The sequence below is a fragment of the Maylandia zebra genome, linkage group LG9, assembly GCF_041146795.1.
Source record: "Maylandia zebra isolate NMK-2024a linkage group LG9, Mzebra_GT3a, whole genome shotgun sequence".
NCBI classification, from domain to species: Eukaryota; Metazoa; Chordata; class Actinopteri; order Cichliformes; family Cichlidae; genus Maylandia; species Maylandia zebra.
This window is the reverse complement of record NC_135175.1, coordinates 26,084,157-26,103,639: the sequence shown is the minus strand read 5'-3', so window position 1 is coordinate 26,103,639 and position 19,483 is coordinate 26,084,157. Positions and strand designations below refer to the sequence as shown.

The following is a 19,483-nucleotide window of genomic DNA, read 5'->3' as shown; positions in this document are numbered from 1 at the left end:
TACCATATCAAGGACATGGCAGACATTCAATGTGAAGCAGTACCTGGCCAATAACACGAGGAGTAGGATCTTCCTCGGGGACAAACAGCTGTTTCCAGATCCAGCCTCTCTTCAGGCGACGGTGCAAATGAGTGGACCCCTGAGCCAATTGTTGGGCTTCCAGACCCTGAGTACCTCTCATATCACTCAGCACCCCACCAGGAATCATAAAAAACACCATCGCCACAGCCAAAACACTCGGCATGCTCATTTTTACAGTCCATCCGTACATTTCCTCTGCACTTCACGTGGATAGTGGACAGAGGATAGTAGTTTCACTGGTCCATGTTACAAATTCTTCATTCACCAGCACCATAATTCATGATCCTGGCAGTGCTGCATCCCATCTTGTTATGATGTGGTTTGTATGCATGACCATGTCTCTAAAATAAAAGTTAACAATTTAATTAATGTCTGCACTAAGAACTTCTCAGTGGGGCACAGAGACTGAAAAACTGTCAGTGGTAAAATATTATCTTTATGATTTAAAAGGTACATTTTAAAAATTGGAATATTAAAAGAGAACTAATCAAAATATATTTACTTTTGACCCTGAAAATATTTGCATACTCTAGTTAATAAAAAGGCCAGTCTTTTGTCAGCGGTATGTAAATATGATTGAGAGGATCTCTATTTGATTAATAAATGATAATCTAATCTATAGCATTAACTAAGCCATAACTGATGATTAGTAAATTAGACGATTGGATTCTAAACATGCACAAAAACAACTTGAAGGTACTTGGATATAGAATTTGTGCTATATTAAAAGTAGTGGCTAAATTCTGTGTCCTATTGTCCTATTTGGGGGCTTTCACATACCAGTTTCTTTTTTCTTTAAATAATTTTTTTACTTTCACGAAAAACTGCAATTAAAAATTAATTTGTCAGGTTTTTGTTAGGCTGCATAACCAAGAGTTAATTAGGTTACATTTAGGAAAAGATTGAAGTTTAGAGATAAATATATACACCATCGATATGTCGAAACCAGAAACCCTTCTGAAAATCTATGCCAAAACTTGCCTTAACCCAGTGTGAAACTTCCTATAAATATAACTCATCATGTCAACACAGTCTCCATGTCAACTGTGATTGACTGTGATCAGCCCCCTTGTTTCCTCCTATGCTATTTTCTCTTCTGTCACTATTACGCCAATTGATAAAAAGAGGATGTATCAACTTGAAGAGAGAGAAATTGTAGATCAGTGGAGGCACCTCACACAGAACTTTAAATAATGGCAACCGCAGCAGGCTACATTGTAGGTTCTACATAAATTTGATGTAAAATTACAAAGCATACAGTACCCTGGATATTTAGATGGCTATCTGGAAGGGGTCCTTTACAAGCATCCAAACGTAATTATTTGGGAGACACAGCTGTAGCTATTGCCTACATCCACCGCCAGAGCCACCGCATCATGTATAGATACCAAAGAACATCTTGTGTTTGATTTTGAGATGCCAGAGTTTTGCCAAGCAGCAATATTTGATGCCCCAGGCATGAGAAGAGGTTGCATATAAAAATGCAAACATAACCAAATCACTTGTTGACACTTGTTAACAAGCTCATCTTGAAGATTAACTATTAACAATGTTGAAATATTTAAAAGTGCTGTTAAAATACAGTTCTGCATTTAGGAAGTTGATTCTTATAAAAAATATTGTCAACTTCTGTTCTGTTTGATATCTATGAGTGCACAACAACAAAGCAGATATCTAACAATTCTGAGATAGAAAATCAAAGGAGAACCGTTTTGTTTTTTTTTTCATAATCCTGCAGTCCTGCAAAAGCATCTGAAAACAGTCCTTTGTTTTGAATCCAGACAAGGGCCTGTATTGTGTTATAGTGATGGTGGTGCTGAAAGGGGCTAGGGCGGGGGTGGGGCAGAACATCATTCCTTAAGCATGACACTGCACTCTGCAGCTGACTAATGAAGACTTCTAATTAGATCAATGTCTGCCCAGACATGGAAAACAGAGACACACATGCCTCTGACAAACTATGAGTCAAATCGATGCACCAATTATAATGTGGACCAAGATCAGGGTCAAGAGTGTAAGGACAATGAAAGTCAGGCAAGACAGCAAATTAGTTAGGACCACACAGATACATTATCTTGCACTGACAGCATTGCTCAAGTTAGAAGACTTTAATTTGGACAAATTCATCAATCCTCTTTATAGGAATTAAATGTGCTGTTGTTTTTCTTTTCCACTAGAGACAATAAATATCTATCTTTTATGCTGCACAGGGAAACCACTATAGTTGATAATAGTCTATCAACAATTTCCCCAGTTTTATTTTCTGCCTTATTATTTTAGATGTATTAAAGACTCGAAATTCTTTCACTTCACTTTTCATTTTTGACTTCTGTCCTACATGGTGAAGCAACACAAATTATTTATCTTCTCATTAAACCTTAACCTAACTTTATACTGCTCTCCGGTCAAGCAGCAAACCATACATCAGCACTCAGTGGGATCAGTTCTCATTAAGGGATAGAATTCACAATAGCCATAATTCTAAACTCTCTTAATAGGATTTTTTGACACTGCAATATAACCACATAACATATACAGTCCCACTATGTGAATGCTTTAATACAGACTGCTGCACAGGAGCAGTGCATGGTTTGTTAGCATCTCTGGTTCCCGTTTAAATATGCACTATACCCCAGGAAGTTGTTGTAGCAGTTAGAGTAGCTCCAGTATTAATGCTTTAACAGCTCATAGTGTTCATGTTTAATCTTGTAAAAGTAAATTGGCTGTCAAGACCTATTTGTAATGAGCTGGTAAAATCAATTACTGATGCCTTTTATTTCTTAAATTCAATTTCGATACAGAACGTGAAAAAGAGTATGTGTTTATGCTTATGTATGTCCTTACAGGCCGTATTCATATCTCCGAGCATCGTGGAGTGACATTCCAATTAGTGGCCAGTGAATCGTGAGCCGTTATGGTCTTTCATAGGGCTGCCAAGCATGCGCCCAAACTGAACGCCTTGTGCCAAAACTAGAGAAGAGCCCTCAATGATGTTTGTCTGAGCAACTATTCAGCTGCCAACATGCCAAGGAGTCTGCCTCAAAATCTTCCCGAGGATATCAGTGTGGCCAAAATAGTGCACAGGTCAACAGATGTTTTTTTAATGCCAATTTAACAAGATGGGCCTTTCTACAAATAACTGATGAAATTCTGGGAAAATAATATGGCCAAAAAATAGCTCGAGGCCTGTAAATAGCAAGCATTAAGGAGCAAGTGAAACATATGTCCATGGGTGACAGCTATCTTAATAGTACTTGATAATAACGGTGAACCTGCCAAAGTCTACATAAAAGACTTTTAGATTATGATTTGATTATGATTTCATAGTTATTAATTTTTACAGGTATGCATATGGTCTGAAAAAAGCAGTGAAACAAGAAAACAGAAAGAAAGATCACTGGACTCCACGGTTCCTTTCAGAAGAAATTCTCATTCTGCATGACATGCTGTACATGCAGAGTGCCCTGTGGTTGACAGCCATTCATTACCTCTAATAGGCCTTCTTCCCATTTCTAGCAGACCTCCTGTAGCCTGTATGTACAGAACGCTACTCTACCACATGACAGAATGACAATGAGCTGCAGTCTCACAATGTTAAGCACTAGATGCGCTGAGACCGTCACATCATTTTCCTATATGGTGATGTGTTCTAGCTAATAAAATGACGCTCTTTTGTAGGAATGGTTCCGGGATGCTATTAAATTGTGTCTAATGTGCCAACACAAATGTTGCAACACAGCAATAAAGAAAAAGCAGCTTTCACTTGACATTGTGGATGACATGTCAGTATCAATATACAATGCTCATTCTAACTGCTAAATAATACTAGCTTCATGAGATAATTAATTATTGTGGTTTTCAAGCATAAACCGTCAATCATCTTCTTACGTGGTGCCGTGTATGATAACTGAGAAAAGGAAGCACTGAAATACACTTTGAATACAACTGTTTGAAATCTTTAAGAAAAAACATCTGTTAAGCCTCACTTCTTTAAGATCAAGCTTCTAAGACAAAATGTCCTTAATTGGTCATTTGGGAGCCTACCATGGGACTTGGTTGTTTACTGTTCAGCTCCATAAAACAGTAACACTGACATGTAGCACTTGTTTTCTAATCGGGGTGTCAAACAAGTCCAGAGAATGAACTAGAACAACCAGGGAATGTCAAGCCATCATGTACTTGTTAGTAAGTAATTTGTTTGATTTTATTATGTGCACAAGTGGAAATCATTGCTGCTTAGCAAAATGTCACGAATTTCCATTGACGGTAATCAGCAACAGCACTACATCCTGTTATTTCTCTCCTTTCTTTTCCATCAACAGTAATTAAGTGATACTACTAGAGTTATTGCAAAATAAAATAAAAGGAATCAGTGAATTTCTATTTCATTATAATAAAAAGTTTGATACAAAAGTATTACATCAAGCTTGAAGATATCAGATATTTTTTGAGAAAATATTTTGAGTGAAAATAACTTAAACGGCAGACTCATATGGAATAAATAAGTCAGTATGCTTTTGAATTAATCACTTTTGACATTAAAAATAAATGCAAACATTGAGGAATATATTTACAAGTTGATACATGAATTGATACGACTTGCTTTGTGTTTATTTACTTTTATATTATTTAATTTACTGTGCCATTTTCATGTTATTTTCATGTTACGAATCAGTTTATCCATTTTTAATTTATTATTGTGTTTTTGGATTTCTTACACATGCCCCTGTGCACTGGTACATTGATCATCCTGCTGTATTTTCTCTAATGCATATTAAACTGCTCTCTCTAATGATTTATCCCTACTGCTGATCGGCTATAGAAGGCTTAACTGCCCACATGTAAAGCCAGAAAAGGAACATGGTCGTCTGTTCTTCCTGTCTGCCTCCCTCACATCCATCAGATGTTATTCTTCAGGTGCTTTTTGCAATTTTATTCATTAATTATTAGATTTCCTTTAGACAACAATTTTTACTATAACTATTAACATTACTCTTGATAGATAAATTAGAACAATATTAGTAACTCCTGACTCTTAGAAATTAGAGCTGGGAGTTACCAACAGTTTTGTTTTCAGTTATTAATTTTGGATTAGATTAGTTTATTTATTAGTTATAATTACTATTATTAGTTTAGGGAAGAATCTTGAATCTAATAACTCAATTGTGGGGTTGTTGGAAAGTTTTCTTCTCTTGTTTTTTATCAGGAGTCTCATCTACTTAATTTGTATTTGTTCTTTATGAGTATTTATGTTCACTTTATAAAAAATGTCTTGATTTGCAGCACTGTTGTTGCATTTCATAGGTTAGATTCAGGGAGCAGAATGTATTTGGGGGTGCATCCAGGATCTGGACCTGGCTGCCTCTCACACCAAATATAAAAACCATAACCCAAGAATAGCTTTTATTTGTGTACTATTGAAACTGATCAGCAAAATTCCATTATGAAGACAGCGTTCTGTCGTCATAATGGAATTTTCTTGATCAGTTGTTCTGTTATACAAGAGGCAGATGCCTGATTTCATAACACACTTTGAATGACAAGCCCTCTTTGCATCATGCAGCACAAAAACATAAAGAAATGTGGTGGGGGTGCATACAGAACGTTAAACTAATACAGGAAAAATTCAGTTTAAAATAATTAAATTAACAGATGAAATGGAAAATTTTGGAATGGAAAACTGGAAAATAAGTTTATAGCGATCAAATGCTAAAAAAAAATAATAAAAAAAATAGCATTTTATATAAGTTTATAAAGTGTATTTTTATTCTAACTTTAATTTCTGGGCATTTGAAGGCATATATTTATATAAAATGTCATATATATGGAGTCATTTATTTCATTCTGTACTGGTTTGTAATTTTAGCAATCATGGTCCTCCATAGCCTACAACTAATCATCAGTTTAGCGTACTGAGTGGCCCAGCATTTAGTCCTTGTTTATTCACACATGTCCATTCACATAAACAGCTAACATAACATAAACTTTATTTTCTCTTGGTTGTTTAATTGTATCGTGAGAATGTTTTTGGTATATTCAGGTATTTGTATATCTGCGTTTATTGTCCTTAAATAAGTGACCCAAAACACTGAACACACATCATTATAGGTAATAATAATCTATTTAATTGTTACTTTTTCATTAACTCAATATTTGAAAATGTAGAATATACACAGGAGTCAATTGCTCAATAGAATAAAAAAGTATATTTCATAGGAAGCTATTTTTCCATCAAAAGCCATCTATAAAGAGCAAAAACTTTACAGATGTCTTGCTGTGACTAATACACAGAACCCACGGGCTCATTTAGAATTCATGGAGTGAAGCTGTGCCCTGCTTTTATGTTTCAAGCTAAGTTATTCTTTGTGTTCTTTTTTCTTATTCTAGAGAATATATAAACTTGCATCGAATTATCTTCTTACAAAAGATAATCACTTTAGCAACCAAGACCACACCTACCTGTTTGTGTAATTCTTCTGTCACCCAAGCCACTTGTCACCAGCTGCCATCAAGAAAGATCATTGCTGAGTGTAAGAAAACACAATCTGCTTAACTAAATACCCTGGTACTGGAAAGCAATTCAGTCACCACAATAGCAGAAGCAAATGCTCATAGTCCTCACAATGCGTAATCCCCTCCACTGACGACCTCCCCTTATCTTCTTCTTCTTTGCCCCTTTTCTGCTCTTCTCAAACTTCCTGAAGAAGAACAAACACAGGGTCTATTGTTAGGGACTCACATCTGAACACTGCAGAACACTCGGGGCCTTCATCACCATGCAAATAGTCACAGCCCAGACTTGCAAAAGGATTTCTATCTTTTTTTCTCCCTATTTCTGTGAACAATCCTGCGCTTATTAGAGTTGAGCTAGAACATTGACAGGACAGTAATTCATCCACTGTAAGGTCACTATTTTTGCAAGCGATAGGACGCCAGCAGTCTGTTTTTTGACATTCAAGATGAGGGAGCATGCTGTTCCCGCATGCTATGGTCACATTTTAAATATGTTTAAAAAATGATTTTACAAGCGTTTTCCAAAGAAAATCATTTTAGATTGTACCCCACATTCTCTGAGTTCTTAAAGGGTTAATTAGGGGTATATGCTGGAAAATAAAGGATAAAGGATCATCTGCTTTTCAGATGATCAGAAATGACACTTACAAGAGAGTTTTTGTTTTTGTATGTACAAATGTCCTTTTATTTTATTTTCTGCCACCACATAATTTGGAAACATCTGTCCTTCATTTCATTTTCTTCCACTTCCTTTTTTTATTTCACTGAAAGACTTTAACAGTATGTTTGCTTTATTTGTTCTACTTAAATAAAAAGTGTGGCTCCTTCTTCCAGAGTTGGACTTTACTGAAGCTGAAGAAATTCAGACTTTTACATACAGTATACATAACCTGCTGCTTAAGTTTTTACCTTTTACGTGCACTGGCCACTTTATTAGGTACCTCTTCCTGAGAAATGAGAGTATCACATAATAGCATATTGCACATTCATGATGTGAGTCGCCCCTTTCCCCACATCCCAAAGGTGCATTATGGTCATTGTTCTAATGTAAATTTCTTGTCATGTTGAAGAACCTAGTTTGAGTAGTCTACCAAGAAAATATCCTCCACACCTTTACATCACCGGCACCTGAGCTGTGGATACAAGGCAGGATGGATCCATGCTTTCATATTTTTTACACCAGATTCAGACCTACCATCTGCATGTCACAAATTGAGACTCACCAGCCCAGGCAACATTTTTTTCCAACATTTGTACAATTTTTGAAATTGTAAAATTGTAGCTTGGGTTTGCTGTTGACAGTTGCTTAGCTGACAGGAATGGTACCTGTGTGTGATCTTCTGCTGCTGTAGCCCATCTGCTTCAAGGCTGGACGTGTTGTGCATTCAGAGATGCTCTTTGCATACCTTTGTTGTAAGTAAGTGGTTATCTGAGTTACTTGTGCTTTCCTTGGCACCAGTAACAGCTTGAAGCAGTGTGGCCATTCTCATATGGCCCCTGATGACCTTAACAAGATATTTTCCCCCAGTGAACTGCTGCTTCCTGGATATTTTCCCCCTTCTTTGTAAACTATAGAGAGTTATGTGGGAAAATCCCAATAGATCAGCAGTTTCTTTGATTCAGAACAGCCAGCCAACATGGCACGTTCAAAGTAATTTAAATTACCTTTCCTAGACATGCTCGTGCCTGTTTTGAATTTGTCTCGATTATTGCTACATGGTGTCACGGCTCAACGGCACGAGGGAACAGGGATGGACACAGGCGCAGAAACCAACCCGGAAGCGAGGTGACAGAAAACAAATGATTTATTTCCGCCCACAGGAAAACAAAGGTGAAACACAAAGCGACGCCACCACACTAGTGGCGCGTAGGATTCGTCTGTGATAATGAGGGCGACCTAGACACCTCTAGGAGACGGCTGAACAGCGGGGACAGCGGGGAGGTAGAAACAGGACTAGGTAGGGGCCGGGGCACTGGAACAAGAGGAGATCACGATCAGAGGGATCCAGCAGACAACCAATAATCCTCCGCAGTTGAATTGAATTGCCTTACTTGGTTTCAGATGGAGGGGACAGGTGGAGCGGAAAACCCGGAAGCGGTCGAGGCGTGGGGAGGCAGGCAGGTGAGCAGTGGGCCGGCAGGCCACGTTGTGTGAGCAGCTGGCGGCCCAGGTCCAGGAGGACGGGAGCGAGGGGAACAAGATCTCCACTCCGGGTGCTATCGCTGAGGACAAGAAAAGACAGGTCAGTCATCACACGGCGTTAAGACAAGGTTTAGGATGCTCCACTGAACTAACATGGGAATAGCAGATACTCAGGCGATGAGTGGTTGAGAGCGCAGGTCTGATATACCGCTGGCACGATTGCTCACAGGTGGTCAGCCAGGGAGGGGCAACCGGACTCCGCCTAAAGGAGGAGGAGCCGCTGTCTGAGACCTGCAGGTGCCCAACCAGACCATGACACATGGTATGCAATGCTGTCATGTAATTGGTTGATTAGATATTTGCAGATATTTAATCTCTTCTGCTATTTGCACATTCTTTACTGTAAATTCCTAAGTTAATTTGTAAATTTTTGTAGTAAATTGTAAATATTGTAGAACTTTTCTTCTGTCATTTAATGGTCGGGCATTGTACAGCTACAAGCATTTCACCCCCATGTCATACTGTGTATGGTTGTGTGTGTGTGACAAATAAAATTTGAATTGGAATTTGAATTTGATAACAAGCAGCTAAGGAGTGCAATTAATGGAATATCCAGTAAGTATATGGAATTTATTTTGCAGCAAGTTACTGATAGTGCCATCTAGCCGGCCTCTTGAGACAGATTATAACACCATCATGATAATCGTAACAGTAGCAGTAGGATCACTGTAAAGTATGCTTGAAGACAAACATTAATGGTGGTGACTCCAATTACCACAACTTAAAAGTTTGTAATTCTCGAGTCTATTTATGTAACAAACCAATTACCTTTTGGATAAAATGCATGGTTCCTGTAAACACAAACCGCAGAGGGCTAATTACAAAGTTAAACAATGCAAATAGATTCCATCATTAGTAAGATCTAAGAAGGCCAAGCTAGGATTGCTGGGTTTAAATGTCTCCAAAGTGACCACACCAGCCTTCCCTCAGAGCTTTGTGACAGGGTGGAATTTGTTATTTCAGGAGTTGAGATTAGTTCTCCCTGTGAACTCCACTCCCATTCTGATTCCATATCAAACAGAGAAATGTCAGGACCTGCACTGTGACATTTAAAACCCCCATTGCAGACCTTGTCTAATTGAGCCTCCCTCATTATAATGATGGAGTGTGGTGCGACCACTGAAAAGAACATCAGAGATGAAAGCTACGGTTTAGTGCCGGCAAGAAATATTTACATTCCTGCTCTCGTCCTCTCTCTGAACACAGCAGTGAATCCGACTATCTCTCAGTCTCTCGTGACATTTCAGCACTGTCAAATAATGGGCACAGGGTAATGGTCAGCATATTCGCAACAAGATAAAGGTGAGTCTGGTCAAATCAGCATTCAACAGAATGTGATGCTATATAAATAATGTAACACCTAATTGTGATACACTGCTTGTTTATATAGTATCCTGCATTATTCATTATCAATGAAGACATCATTTTCTTTGCAAGAGGTACAAAATGGGAATAATGTGGCTTTGACATTAAACCAATGTGTTTCGCCATTATTTAAAGACTGTGATAAGTGACTGACAATCTTTTGGGAAAAAATACTGTAAAAATTAATCAACCGCAAAAAAGTTCACAAGTTCAGTTCACAAGAGATTGAGTTCTAAACTGTCCTTCACAGCTTGCATTTGCCTTGTTGCACTGTGTTTCTGTAATTGGAGGGAAAATAAAACATCATTGGCATTCAGTTCAGTCCACTGTGGTGAATTTGATGAGGATGTCACATTAAAAATGCATGTTCCTCATACGTTCTTTGGCCTTTGTCTTTAGCCATGGGAAAACTTATGACAAATAAGGACAGAGCTGACGCTGCCTGAGGTGGATCTCCGTGTTCGACAGGAAACATCAGCATCCTCTCCCACTCCCTACCTTCTCCGCATGAGACTACGTATTTGTCAAGTGCCAGAGCTGATGGAGGAAACGAAATTGGGTCACAAAAGAAAGGTTGCAAAGACTTGTAAACACTGCTCAAGGATATAAATGCAAGCAACAACAAGATTGCTTATCTGATGATAAGTAATGATTGTGCAAAAAGACGTGGTTATTTCCTTAGCTAAAGTTTAACTAATCCAGACTTAATCTGTATCTTAATGTATCTAGATTTCTTCCTAGCTTGCAGTATGTTATTTCGTATATCATTATTTGAACCAAAAACACAATCAGTTAATGAGTAGCTGGCAGCCAACTTTTGACTAGCTTCTGGTGGATGAGTTAGTTAAGTTTTCTAGATCCTTCATGAATGTGGCACAAGTGAGAAATAACTCAGCACTCGTGGGCAGCAAGGGAAAACCTCTGGAGTCTCATGTATTTTATTTCAATTATCACTTAAAGTCTTACCATTCATAAAATATATATAGCTTTAGGTGGAAAGTCGCACAGTAGCACAAATTTGCTCAATGAGTGAGAATTAAGGTAGTTGCACAAGAGTGCTCTGTGCTGTTGGATACTCATGTTATCTTTATTTGTAAGCTGCGGTCACTTGATACGTCAGAGATAAAAAGTAGTATAGTGGTTAGGATTGTTGTTTCACAGCAAGAAAGGACTTACTGTAAGGGATCCATCAGCTGAATGGGGCCTTTCCATATGGAGTTTCCAAGTGCTTACACAGATTCTCTATGGGTACTCTGGATTGATGGATGGATGGATGGATGGATGGATTAACAGATACATTTATTGTAGACAATCCATATTGAATATTGCTGACTTTAAGTGGAATGCACTCATAAAGGTAACATAGTCTAATACAAATATTACACAAAATTTAATCCATCCATCTATTTGCTTCTGCTTCTCCTTTTCAGGGTCGCGGGGGTTGATCCCAGCTGTCTCAGAGCAAAAGGCACAGGGTACACCCCTGACAGGTCGCCAGCCCGTCTCAGGGCAAAATTTCATAAAAGTGTTAAACAAATGGTGACAGTGCTTTAACACAAGGTTCTAGTCCATCTGATCCCCCCCCCCCCCCAAGTTAGCTGTGCATTCGTCTTAGCACTTATGAATTGTTGATATTATTGTGTTTTTATATTTCGATTTTGGAAAAAAAAAATGACTTATGTTTTCAATGCACATTTTTAGAAAATTATATATCCTTCACTCTGTACTTAATTCACTACAAATATTAGGCTGAAACTAATTTGTATGTATCATGTTGATGCTACGCTGACTCGTTGCACCATCTTGTGGTTTAAAGTGATATTACACAGGAATACAGTCCAATCCAATTTCAGCTTCAGCTGATATCTCTGTAACACAATACATAGATGTTTCTTTACAGTCTGTCCCTATTATTATGTTTTTTCTTTTTTGTTGTTGTTTTTAACATTAACTAAAAACATATTTAAAAGCATTTCTATGGCTCGGATGAATATGTTAATCTAAATACTGTTATTCTAAAACGAAAAAGTCAGTTTTTGTTTTGTTTGTTTCAGTTTTTTTTGTTTGTTTTTTAGGAAAGATATATTCTGCTAATTATAATGATGACAGGTTAATATGATTTGCCTCTTAGAGGCTGAGTGGCATTGTATACACTCTAAATGTGTCCTAAACTTAATGGTTTCAGAAGAATAACTCAAAAATCTGCAGTACTTGAAGTGATAAAGGGCTTTTAAATAAAAACGTCCAATTATTCTATGTATTCTAAATAGTTACATATCTTTAAAATCAAAATGTGTTATTCTAGGAATTTCTCTGCATGCTGTTAAGTACCTTAGATAACAAATGTAATGTCTCCTACAGCAGCCACTGTGGAAAGAAAGTCATATTAATTCTTTTCAATTAAATGTCAACAAAGTTTCCTCCTCTGAACTGACAGCATTGCTCAGAGGATCCATTCAAGGAATGAGTCGACTTCTCTCTCTCTTCTCAGGGGAAATATAGTTTTGAGTTAACGTGTGGTATCCATCATGCTGATGAAATGCATAATTAATTCTCATCATTCCCGTAATCCTTCACCAGCCTTGACCGCAAAGATGAAAATTATAAGCCGAGCCTATGTTAGCAGGACGGGTGGCGCCTATTGTGGTTTTCTCACCGAGAAATTAAGATAATAAATTAGCAAGGTTACAAAGTATTTATACAAAAAAAGTTGAAAACGATCGATCCAGTGCACCATACTGTCATGCCCTTAGGGATGTGGTTCCCCTGGAAGAATGCACAATCCCTCTGGCCTGGGTTCATTTGAGACGCAGATTGTGTCTGATTGATCAATGAGAACCACTGCTGAGCCATCAATCTAACAGGAGTAGAATAGAAAAAGGGAACATTAACATGTATAAGCTGCTGTGTCCCGGCAATGTCCTCTACCTTGAGTTGGTGGGAAAAGCAGCCACCTCTGGGGACATGAACAAAAGTGGTAAGTCTAAGACCTGCGGGAACGCGTTATATAAGGACAACAGTGACTATGTCAACATCTCAGCTCCTTTGAGATCTCATCTCTGTCAGAGCAGTGGCTCCCTATCTTTGTATCGCACACAGAATGTGTCTATTATGAAGCCGCTGATGCTCCAGCACAGCTTTTCTGCTCGGGGTAGATACTTAATCTCTGAACTGTGAAAAAACTTGAATATCACCTTCAAGTGCCCTCCAGGTAATCATCACTGTAACCTGTTAATGAAAGCATAAAATTGCTGGCACCTTTCTGGCCATTTCTGGGCTGCAGTATTTAAGGCAAACAGGTGATTAATGAGTGATTTGTGTTGGTATTGCTGGTAGACAGCTGTTCCATGGGCGGAGCTGTTAAGAACTGTTTGTCAAGGTCTTTCTATAGAGTGCATTGCTTATGAGATCCATTACCGGGAAAATGACTAACATGCTGTGCTAGAGGATTTGACAGTTGGTACATTTCTAAAAGAAACCCCTGTGCATATATGCATGTTACAAGCACAGAATAACTGCACATCCAGATGGAACAGCTTCCTTATGGTTAAATACTATAGCAGCCATTCAGCATGTTTAGCAAAATGCTTTTCAAACATAGTCCATAGATGTTTAATCTCTAACTCTCTGGCGCTAATCATCAGTCCAGTTAATTATTAAAAGTTGATTGCAGAGTAATAGCAATATGAAGCTAAAATTATGATAAAAACACAAGCTTAATCTTACATTTAAATTAGTTCACAAAATCTCTGACAGTGCTTATTTTAGCAGATACATCCTAATAAATAAATTCAATTACAAAGCAATTTGAACTCAACTTTTTTTCTACCCGTCAAAGCCTCCGAGTCTCACTGCAGTATCAGATCTTCTTTGTGGATGTTTGATCGGGCGGTCAAGTTTTAGCAAATGCAATTTCGAAGCCATTGCCAATGTTCTCACGACAATGTAGGTTTATTTTTCTAATTTAGTTGCTTTGGTAAATAAAGATACACATGCACAACAGGAGGTCTTGGCTCACATAATCACTGACTATACCTGAAACCTTGAAAAGCAGTACATTATAGCTCAACCGCATATGAAACTGGGAAGTAACCGCTGTCATGGACCTCATCTTTCACAATTTGGCTGTTAGTATAATTGAACGAGACCTGTCAGTCAAAGTGGCCATGCCCCTACCACCAGTATCCAGATGGAGGAGTTATAAATTAATTCACCAAGCTCTAAAGTTGAAAGAGGAAACTATCCACAGAGTCCAAAAACAGGCTGTATGCATGTTTTTAATGCTGTAAAGTTGAGCATTTTAACATCAGAGTCTCTGGGGATTGATCCACATTTGGAGACAGCCTCAAGTAGCCATTATGGAAGTGGTATTTTTGGCACATCCACATGGCCTTAATTTCTCAGCTCTGGTTGCTGCTCGTGACTAAGTCAGCAGACTATGAAGCTATGAGTTCCCAGACTGGCCATTACATGAACCCAGTGGCTGTGGCTCAGGTGGTAGAGAGGGCAGTCCATTAATTGAAGGGCTCATGGTTCAGTCTTCAGATGAACCATGTGCTGAAGTTTCCTTGGGCAAAACATTGAACCCCAAGTTGCTCCTGATAGCAGGCATGGCAGGCACTGGTGTGTGTGTGAGTTAATGAGAAACTCATTATAAATTGCTTTGTGGAGGCAGTATAGAGGTGCACATTATTTACCTAAAGGTTTATTTGCATGCTCTAGATTAACATTTGTGTTTCTTACATTTAATAATTACAATTTTGACTACAGGTACATTGTTTTATTATATCTGTAACCGAAGAATATTAGAGATATAGATACAGAAAAGATAGAGAAACCACTTATTATAGCCACAAGCAGCTCATCTGAGAATCTTGAAAATCCTTGCCAAAGGGCATTATGACTCAGGTTAACAAGTGATGAGAACAGCATGCCTTGTTAGCCTTTGCCACCTTGATTTTTGCTCCTTATCTCGGAGCTTCGGTAGGTGACATTCCAGTTGATTCTCTGATTCTTTACAGTTCTCACAACCTCCTAAAAAGTATCATTTTAACAAACTGTGCAAGAAGTTAATGTATAGATATGTTTATACAGTGGAAAACACACTGGCTGCTCTATGGTAAATGAGATGAGTTTGCAAATAACTGCAAATTCTGACGTGATTTTCATAAGCTGCAAAAAATATCTAGAAGGTGAACAAATGTCAGTTTGGGACAGACAGTATAAGCTTAAATATTGACATTCACATTGCAGCCAAATCCATCTTCATAGTAGCGAGTCACAGTAATACTCAGCTCATGGCATTATTCATTCAGTCCTGCAGTCATGCATTGGCGCAGCACCTAATCTCTGCCCCTAAGGCACTTCAGCAGTAATGCACCTGTTAAAAAATCCCCATCCGTGTCATTCTGAATTGTAAAAAGATTAGCTAATATTTTATAATAGTTTGGGAGATTTATTGGACATTTGTGTGTTTCTCTCTAGCTGGAAGTCTGCTCTCACTCAGTTGCTTCTATCCTTCCTTGTTTTTTTTAAGGAGTTGGTGAAGCTGGAAATTATTAAATTATCCACATTTTATGCTCTGAAAAAAGTTGACATTTTACAGACATTAATGACAAATTATTACATTTTAATTGACGAAAGACTAATTGCAGAATGCTGGGAACACTAACAGTGCAGAAAGGTAATTTTTCTTTCTCTCATTTAAAGTTTTTCATCTATTTTAGACATTCACCTATTTTCGGGATGCTCCGTTCACCTCAAACATCAGAAGATAATTTATTCTTGCTTTTGCAGAGACAAACAGAAGTATCTAGTTTAAAGTTAGGCCTTAACTCACCCATGCTTAAGCCTGACATGCATAGATATAGATGTTTCTAATGTTAAAGCCTTATATCAAATAAATAATACAAGGACAAATCCAGGGAGTATGACATTTTTCCATTGCAATGTGTAAGATTGTAAAAAATGTGGTTGTGACATTAAGTAGGCAGCAAATAACACTATTAGTGAAACATTTGTATCCATTTCTCTTTTTAGAGCCCAACTAATCAATTTCCATCACAAACCCAGTTTCCCGCAGGCGTTTGTTTCTTTTACATTTTTTAGAGCTGTTACTTCAAAAACATAGAAATAATTCATTCCAAGCTGAAGTGAATCAAACTCAATTCTGGGCAGAATGTCAGTGTGTATGATGTACAGTGTCCCTGCTGAGAAAATGGAAATTAAATTGAATCACTGCTGTTACAACTGTACACCTCTCATACCTACAAATCAGCTGCTGAGCATCACACCCAAATGTGGTCACGTGTTTCACTAAAAATAATACTGAACACGTACAATCGGGCCATAATAATAAAAGCAAATAAAACAAAAAAGCATTGCTAACATTAATACAACGTAACTATTTAATTGTTGAAATTACTTCTACCTCAGAACATATTTAAATAATTCAATCTGTCTAAGTAACCTCACTTTCTAATGAGTTTATGTTCTCATTCACTAATTTTTGCTGGTTAATGTTGTAAAGTGGGAGCCTATTTGGAGGAAAACAAAGTACAAAGCAGTGCTACAAACTGTGATTAATGAGTCCTCACCTGTCTAGAGATGCAGTAGTGCATATCTGTGCCTCTAGTATCTGTTAATAAATGTGTTTAGGTGATGGTTGGTGATACTGGCTGGTTATGCTTGGCTGGTAATCAGACTGTCACCTTACTGGCTTATGTATGCATAAATTGTACTGCAGAGACTTAAGTTTACAGCAATTATCCTGTCAAATTATTATATTAGAGACTTGTGTGAAGAGTTGAAAATAAGTAATAGTTGTAAATTCAATGTGAAGCACATTAGTTACATGCTGTATTTGAAGCATTCTAAACTGCATCATTCGTATAAAATAAGATTTAATTGCAAAAAAGAGTGATACATTTTTTTCTTTTTTCTATTTTCACAAGAGCTTTCAGTGTAAAGGTATGTCACTGCTATGTTTCTGAATAAATACAAAAAAATAGGGATGATTTCGGATGTTGCTATAGCAAATAAGGGGTTTCTTGCACCATACCCAGGTCATGACTGTCATATTTAAACACTTCTAAGTAGGTAATGTCACAGTCTCATCACCAGCCAAAAGGGACAAAACTGCCAGTGTTAAATGTATTGGTCTCTTTAGAATATCATCCAGTAGTGGCAGCACACCATCTTACACCAACTTACAAGACAAAAAAATAAAAGTAAAACTGATAAACTGATTAGGAGCAAAGCGCTAACAGTTAATATTTTTTATAAGCTTCCAGATGTTTGCTTTCTGAATCCTCCTGCATGGACCTCTCAGTCGGTGAGTCATGGTAAGAATAAATAAATAAATAAATGCTGCATAATTAATTGCTGGGCTAAGCTAATGAGATGTCAGAAGAAGCCTGGAGCTAGCACAATTAGCATCAATGAGTGGAACAATGATGAGCAGTGCCATTAGAGCTCTATTGTAGAGCTAAATTAAAACTGTTTTAGCATTCGAACTGAAATACATGTAAAAAGTTAAAAAACTGGTTGTTTTTGAGTAACTGATATAGCTATTCCACTGATTTATACTGGAACAACTGGAGCCTTTTAATTGGTATTGATAGAGGATTACCGAAGATAATGCAGAGTCATAGTAAGTATGAATATGCCATGCATATGCTATTTTTTAAATACTATTTAAAATAACTTGGCCTACGTTCTGTGTTACTCAATGTAATAAAATTGAGAATTTCTGGAATTCTAGAAAGAAAAAGATTAAGAATTTTCCTTGGCTATGCCACAGGTGAGTTTTTTTCTTTCTTTTTTTGGTCGGGGTTCATTGAAGTGTTGCGACAATCTAGACTTAGGTCCTGGAAGTCATAGACTGACTTCAACGGTCATTCCTATAGAGTTTTTTCTGAGCTCATAATTAAACCATGTCCAGTGTTCAGTGTCTATATCCTTGATTATTAAAGTCCACACATTGAATATAACAATTAAGTGATCATATAACTGGGATTTCAGTGTTTGGGAAGATGTAAACTTTTGCAAATAAATGTGCTTTGATATGTGCTTTGATTTCAACTATATGAATGAAGATATGAAACCCAGCATCAGATAGGTTCTTCATTGTAGCAGGAGTGTTTAAGAAAACCTGACAGTGAGCAGGTTAGGTTCAGAAAGACTGTTAACCGGGTAACAGAGCTCAAGTTAGCTCTCTTTTTGGAACAGAACACCCAGAATTTTGACTACACCTTGCAAATGTTTGTGCAGTGATATTAGTCAGCTTTAAATAAAATAAAAGGGTTATACTAAATTAGCATAAAAATGACAAAGAACCACTTTATTTATCCATCCATCCATTTTCATAAACTCGTTTTCAATTCAGGGTCACAAGGGTACTGGAGCCTATCCCTGCTGTCACAGGATGAAATACAGGGTACACCCTGCACAGGCAGTCTATCACAGGGTCCATTTTAATGTTAATTTGTCCAATTATATATTTGAGCTCTTGACAACATGTAATTATGTTTAAAAATAGCTTTAATTTTTCAATATTTAATGTAGTGTTTTTGTCCCTTGAATTAAAGCTGAGAGTCTGTACTTCTTATTTGTCATAGTTGTAATTTTTAAATGCAGTGCAATCATTTTTTCTTATCATATCAGTTAACCTACATCACATTTACAAACTTTATTGAGAGAGATCCTTGAATTGCACATTGATCTCACTCTTTGTCACCCTGACTTGCATCTCTGTCACAAGCACTTTGCAACTTTGTTTCGAGTGAATTTTTCCTTGGCCATGACAATGTTGCCAAACCTTACACTGAATGTCAGTCTGGACAATTGATACGATAAACCCAATTGAAACTTTCAATCTCCCTCCTGCTGATAAGAACAGAGAGAGTCTGTGAGTGGTAAGAAGTGGAGGGGGGTAGCTGGCTTCCTTTTGTTGATGACCTAACAGCAGAATCTCCATCAGAGTTGTGGGCAAAACAGTATTTCTGCGCACATCTGCAGTTCAGCTCAATGCATTTTCCACAGTGTAAAGCTTTGCGTTTTGTTGCATTTCAGTGAGGTTACAGTTAAGGTTACATTTGCAGTTCAAAATGTTGTTAATGAAGAAGATGCATTGTTGAATAAGGAAACTATTTATTGATCGGTATTATGGATAATTAATTAAATTTGGATATTGTCAGTGTTGCATGTAAGATTTAGAAAGGACACAAATTACCCAAACACTTGTATAACATCTTATGTGACCTTACAGCAGCTTTTCAACAAGAAAAATGCTCGATCTCTCAGCAATGTCAAAGACACAAA

General features: G+C 37.4%; 1 protein-coding gene and 1 long non-coding RNA gene across 4 annotated transcripts in view; both read right to left on the bottom strand.

The window, feature by feature from the left end:
* Window positions 1–6,776, bottom strand: part of cdh19 (cadherin 19, type 2) — a 29,589-nt gene extending 22,813 nt beyond the window's left edge. For 2 of the 3 annotated variants that reach the window (XR_191212.5, XM_004551926.5), the window contains exons 1-2: window positions 6,541–6,696; window positions 44–422 (exon numbers count right to left, since the gene is read on the bottom strand). Coding sequence is in view for 2 of the 3 variants with exons in the window: in XM_004551926.5 (XP_004551983.1) it covers window positions 44–271 (228 nt within the window). In the remaining variant the exon portion in view is untranslated. The other variant, XM_012919300.4, reaches the window with a different exon arrangement.
* Window positions 6,777–8,321: 1,545 nt separating this feature from the next.
* On the bottom strand, window positions 8,322–9,046 carry LOC143420520 (uncharacterized). The gene is made up of 3 exons (XR_013100355.1): window positions 8,891–9,046; window positions 8,647–8,817; window positions 8,322–8,567 (listed from the first exon to the last, which is right to left on the bottom strand). It is a non-coding gene; the product is annotated as an uncharacterized LOC143420520 (long non-coding RNA).
* Window positions 9,047–19,483: the final 10,437 nt, after the last annotated feature.